At 37.8% G+C, this 6,422-nt stretch overlaps 1 protein-coding gene across 1 annotated transcript; it reads left to right on the forward strand.

Moving 5' to 3' along the window:
- The first annotated feature begins 991 nt into the window (after positions 1–991).
- Positions 992–4,464, forward strand: LOC126291452 (dachshund homolog 1-like). The gene is made up of 2 exons (XM_049984965.1): positions 992–1,048; positions 3,967–4,464. The coding sequence occupies exons 1-2, from the start codon at positions 992–994 to the stop codon at positions 4,462–4,464; spliced, it is 555 nt and encodes a 184-aa protein (XP_049840922.1).
- Positions 4,465–6,422: the final 1,958 nt, after the last annotated feature.

A 6,422-nucleotide genomic window follows, 5' to 3' on the forward strand; every position in this document is an offset into this window, starting at 1 on the left:
ATTGCTCCCTCTGACTATCACCTGTTTAGATCAGTGGCGCATGTTCCGGCTGACCAGCACTACAGGTCTCATGAAGAACAAATTGGATCGATTCGTGGATCGCTTCAAAAGATGAACAATTTTTCTGATGCGGGATTCGTATACTGCCCGAAATATGGGAGAAAGTAGTGGCCAGTGATGGAAAATACTTTGACTGATACATATGTAACCAATTTATTTCATTAAAGCCTCAAATGTTGGGTAAAAATGGCGGGAGCAAAGTTTTACACCTTGTAATTAGTATTAACCCACGCCCTAATGCACTTAAATATCTAAATAAGACTTAAATTCCGAAGAAAAGTGTGTATTTTTCTGTTGGCATAAACAATTTAAATCAGCCTATACATATTTCACAAATTTCCTTAAATATATTTAGATGGAGAAAATTAATTAATTTCTTTATTTATTGTTTATCTATTTATCTCTTGTTCCGGTGATCCATGTTGTGACACTATCACAGGATATGGAATGTGTCAATTTTACAAGCTTTTAGCCAGAATTTATGGTAATACATAAAACAAAACAAAAACAGTAAACAGTTCCTTAGGTCCCACTACAAAAATACATTTTAGAGAGAGATAAAGATTACAAAATAATAAGTGTTACAGAGAAATAAATATTGCAAAATATATGTTTACAATCAAAATATTCGGTATTACAAATACAAATTTGGGCAGACATTTGCAATTTACAATACAAGAGATGATAAACACTGTAGTTCAGGCACTCTTCTAATGTATAAAATGATCCTTGCAGTAGGAACTGCCTTAAGGTTTTTTTAAACAAGAGATCATCATCTACTAAACCCTTAATTCTTGAAGGGAGGGCATTAAAAATCTTGCAGCCACTGAAATGGACTCCTTTCTGCACCATGCTTAGATTTGGCTGTTCATAGTGGATATCATGTTTCTTTCTAGTATTGTGACTGTGATATGCACTATTCAGCTTAAAGATGGATTTTTCTTTTCTTATGCAGCACATCAACGAGAATATATATTGTGCAGTGGATGTAAGTATTACTATGTAACAGAACATAGAAAATGTGTGAATGCAACATAAGTCAGTGCTAGTTTTAGCATGGTCTTCTTGTCAGTGGCTTTTCTTTTTTTCCCAGTCTGGTGATTTTGCTCATATTGCAGAATGAATTCTATTCTTTTTCATTGGTTGTTAATAGTCCATTGAAATCTTACATTAATTTTACTCCTCTCTCATCTGTCACCTTAAGATGTTTCGTAATCTCTTTTGAATTAATGTAGGAAGTGTTTGAATTCCAAGACAATGGAACCGTATTTAAGCAAGCTAAATCTGTGCTTATTTACTTCAACATGTCCAAACTCTTGTGTGAAATGAACTTACCAATTTCCTTATCTGAAATAATAATAAGATTCAGAGCACAATATGTTAGTAGATGTTTTGATATAGTCTGAATAGTGTGTGCAAAAATGCTAAATATACATTTATAAAATTATATTAAGCCAAAAAATAAAGGTATTTAAAAGGTTTTGGAACTGCAACAAGTATCACGATGACTTCTTTTCAGTCCCCAAAGTTTTCCACTGCAGATTTCTAATCATACATGTTTTAGTGTCATTGTTAATATTGTCATCAGTGATAACACACAAATCTCTTCATTTACTACCATAAGTGGCTACAGAGCACTTGACGAAATCCTTGCATGTACTTCTTCCTACAAGTTTTTCTTTTAAAAAGCACACTTCATTGTAAGGTACACCACTTGCTGGTGAACTCGGAAACCACAATTTTGCACATACTTTTAAAACAAACGGATGAGTGTTCTTCAGACCATCCAATTCACTAACACTGAAGGATAGGTGAGAATTAAAGAGAAAAATGTTGAAAGAATAAATTCTTTTACCTATCCACCTTGCATGGTGTGAAGCTCCAGCCGATCTTTCTTGTAGATTCAAGTCCACAATAGTCCCCAGAAATATGATACGCAATTCATGGAATTAACAACAATATTTTTTGAGGTGTACTTCTTTTAGTAGTTTTAGGAAGAAGTTAGGTGCTTCATCAGTTTCAACATCACTGAAAGTCTCATGTAAATGGTAATGACCATATTTATTTATTTATTTATTTATTTCATGCTGTTCCACTTTTCTTTAAGTTGTTTGAAAAATTATCCATCTGGACTAATTGCCACTTGGGGTAACAAACACGCTCCATAGCACTAGCTCATACATGTGATGATGGCAAGAGAATAACAGCAGCTCCCTAAATACCTTGAATTCACCCTATTGTCTCCTGCAGTTACATCATTACAAGAAACTCAAGCTGAATTCATGCAGTGTTCTGTAAAAATTGAACCACCATCAGAATCATTCACTTCAGTGGCTTCTTGAGGTGAATCTCTAGTAGTTTCCAATAACTAAGCTCTGTTATCACTCATCATCTTCCTTGATTTCTCTTTTATAACTTTCCCCCTTTCCCCACCAACTTCCAGTCAGCACCTTCCAGATAACCTCTGCAGGTGGGCACTCTTTGATGTAATAGATGGAGTTTATCCTCTTCTATTTTCATCATGTTCAAAGCTTTAGCATTGGCATCATCAGAGAGAGTATTTATATTTATGGAACACTTATACTCTTGTGTGTCCTTTTTTGTGAGCATTTCTTCCAACAAGCACTTTTTTGCTGACAGTGTCACTCTGAATGCAAGTTTACGAGTTCCTTCGTACAGTGAGGTATGAATGCTGTCCTTCTCCCAAACTATTACAAAATTGTATGACTAAATTAGTACTTTCATGGATAATCAGTTTCACTTTGCTTATGTTATAAAAAATGACTGACAAAACGTATCAATTAGATGGTACTTTATGTCCACTGATCTAGTGCTTAACTTCACAAACTAAATAAATAACTGTATTATTAATTCTTAAACTACTTGCCATAATATAAATAATCATGCACAACATAATCAAATAGAAAGAGGCACTCAATTGAAAATGAACAGTACGACTGTGTGTGTGTGTGTGTGTGTGTGTGTGTGTGTGTGTGAAGAAATTCGAAGAATAAGGACCACCCTAAGCTATATACTTAATTTGTTCTGAAAAGACAGCCCGCATCTCGTGGTCGTGCAGTAGCGTTCTCGCTTCCCACGCCCGGGTTCGATTCCCGGCGGGGTCAGGGATTTTCTCTGCCTCGTGATGGCTGGGTGTTCTGTGATGTCCTTAGGTTAGTTAGGTTTAAGTAGTTCTAAGTTCTAGGGGACTGATGACCATAGATGTTAAGTCCCATAGTGCTCAGAGCCATTTTTTTCTGAAAAGACAAGCTCCACTTGAGCTAAGAAAGAACTTATATGGTGGATTATTCAGCTATAGCCAATTATGAAAAGAAGGCCAGCTCATTATCAAGCTGCAATGTGAAAATCCAAGATGCAAAAGAATCGGATTTTTTCTGTTGAACTATTTCCTCAAAATTGAATGGAAGCAATTGCATAGTAGAGAACACATGTAAATACCAAGACAGTGTTTTTGATTTTTTTTTTTTTTATGGCCACATTTAAAGTTTTACTGAGAAACTAATTATAGAGACTTATGCAGCTTTGCTTCATCTGCACAAAACATTAAGTTGACTAAAGACATGACTCCTTCTGGGTGTAAAAAAGAAATGGTGCCGCATTACTCACCAAATTACTTCTATTAGTGCCAAGTCACATGTGTGCCATGCCCACATTGTGTATCTGGTGGCAAGTTACACATCATGTCACTTCTCACACTACACCAGTGTTTGCCCCACCTAATGGTTAAGAGGACTGCCTGTGAAAAGCATGAAGTACCAGTTCGAGTCCTGAACTGACACAGATTTTCATTTGTCGCCAAATTTTAATTGTTTTATGTATGTCACCTGTAGAATCATAATCCACCTTCTTTTTCTTCAGATTTCACAATTTTATTCCGTGTTGCAGGTTGCGTTGCCTTCTCGGCCTCCTGTCAGCCATGCTGTAGCCCAGGCAAGTGTTAATTCTGGGCCTCGAGTGGAGGCATCGCCTGGTGTTCCAAGCAGCAGTAGCAGCAACAGCAGTGGCCCTGGAGGTGGTGGTGGTGGTGGTGGTGGTGGTGGTGGTGGTGGTGGTGGTGGTGGCACTAGCACTTTGGGTGTGAGTGCGAGTGTGGGGGTGGGCAGTGTTCATAGCAACCCCACCAGCAGTGTTGGCAAGAGTGTTGCCAGTGGCACTGTTAACTGCATTGCCAACACCGTGCCCCTACCTGCCCGGGCTGCAGCTGTTGAGAGTTCTGGCAAGACTGCCACCACCACGAGTTCCGCCACGCGGCACGTCTCCACGTCACCAGTGACGAGCAGTGGCACAGTGCGGACGGCAGTCACATTGGTTAACTTTGTTAGCCAGGCTTCTGCAGGTGCTGCTGCCAGGGCGAAATACCGGACCACGATAGCGACAGGTTAGTTGCCCCCACTCCCTGCGCGTACTGGGAAATATCAGCTCTTCCTTTCCTCATTATTAGTAAATCATTATACTCTGAAGTTGTTATTGCCAGTCTGAAGGCTGATCTGATGCAGCTTTACATGCTAGCCTATCTTGTAAATACCTGTTGAAACACCAGAGCATATGCCATACCTGACTATTTGTGTGTGTGTGTGTGTGTGTGTGTGTGTGTGTAAAAAAATAGGTATACCTGGACTTGATCACAGTAAACAAGTTCAGATGGAATGGAAGTAGGTTGCTCCAGTTATGCAGAGACATGGAAGCTAACACGTGGTATTTTTGTGGGGAGAGCTGCATCAAAACCAGTCTTCAAACCGAAGATGGCAAAACTGGCGAGAAAGGTTTTCCTGTTTTCTGTGTGCTCTAAAATCGATATAATTTATCCTTTTCTGATATGGTGTTTATAAAGCTTTGTGATATTTATACAAAAAAGGCTTACTGGAATAGAGTTCCCGTTCGGCTCTTCTGGCTAAATTGATAAAAGCAAATGACAGACATAATATTTGATACAGCTTGTAGCTTTATCAATTCCTCTAGGGTTGGTTATCTACATATGACTAGACACAACCACTTTGTTTAGAACTACCAGAAATATTTAACCCAACATAAAACCTCGAGTTATCTCATTTTTATTATTGTGATAGAAACTTAAAATCTCAAGTATACTTGGGCAACTTAAGATGATTTCTTGGAAGATAACTTATATCCGTTTCAGCCACCAGCAAAATAGCTGCCACTGTATGTGCTTCACCTGAAAGTCTGCTCAAAATACTGAATTGTACGGTGTGCCCTCTGATGTATCTACGACAGACAGAAATAACAGAGTGAAGGTATTTCATTTATAGCAGTATGGAAAGGATTGATTGCTACTCACCACAAAGGAGTGGCATTGAGTTGCAGACAGGCAAAGTGGAGCCTGGAGACAGTGGCCATGTGTGTGCGAGTTGGCTTGTTGTGTGTATGTGTTTTTCTGTTTTGGAAAAAAATTCTTTTGTCCGAAAGCTTAATATTTTAGCAGTTCTTTTCTTTGTGCCTTTCTGCAACTGAATACCTCATCCAGTGAGTACCAATCTGTTCTTTCCATGTTGTTGATATTCCATCTGGGACTTTCTGTTGTTTGGTATATTATTTATGTAGTATACATTGGTACAATGGATGGGTGGAAATTTCTTGGTATAAAGGGTAATTTAGTTTTACTAACTCATATCACATTTAGGCTGAAGTACAACTGTGGTAATTTAAAATGTAGGTGTTTCAGTGTTTGAACTTGCAACACTGTTATTAATCAAATAAATTTAATTTGATTATAGGCTTTCAATATTAAACATTGCAGGAATTATCACAGATAATATTAGAAATGTGTTACCTTATGAAGCCCAGCAATTGAACTGTTTTTAAATCACAGCCTGTCCTCTATTAAAATGTCAATCAAAAGCAAAACATCTGAACGTGTCAGGTGTAAACAGAATTGTTGTCATCAGTTTGAAAGCTTGTCTTAGATAAAATCCTATCTTGACTTTTCATTGCATTAGTCATTAGTGATAGTCATCCAGGTTGCTGTTGCATGTTTTCTAATGTTATCCACTAACCATTAATTAGTCCATCACCTTGATGTTTTCTTTTGCCTTGAAGCATAGCATAGAACTTCCTCATTCCATCTGCAGTCCACTAGTCTAGCTACCTCTCTCTCTCCTTCGTAACGTCTGTGAATGACTGTAAGAGGAAACAGGATAACTTCAGTAGAATTTTTTGTGTGTGGTATGATGAATGGCAGCTTGCTCTGAATCAGCTGTGACAGCGAAGCCAAATGAGAATCGAATAGAGTAAATAATTCATGAAGTGGCAAATTTTTGTGGTAGGAGGGACTGTTATTCTTGAATAACTCAAAAACCATGGCTTTTAAAAGAAATATTTCCCAG

The sequence above is a fragment of the Schistocerca gregaria genome, chromosome 9, assembly GCF_023897955.1.
Source record: "Schistocerca gregaria isolate iqSchGreg1 chromosome 9, iqSchGreg1.2, whole genome shotgun sequence".
In the NCBI taxonomy this organism is placed as follows: domain Eukaryota; kingdom Metazoa; phylum Arthropoda; class Insecta; order Orthoptera; family Acrididae; genus Schistocerca; species Schistocerca gregaria.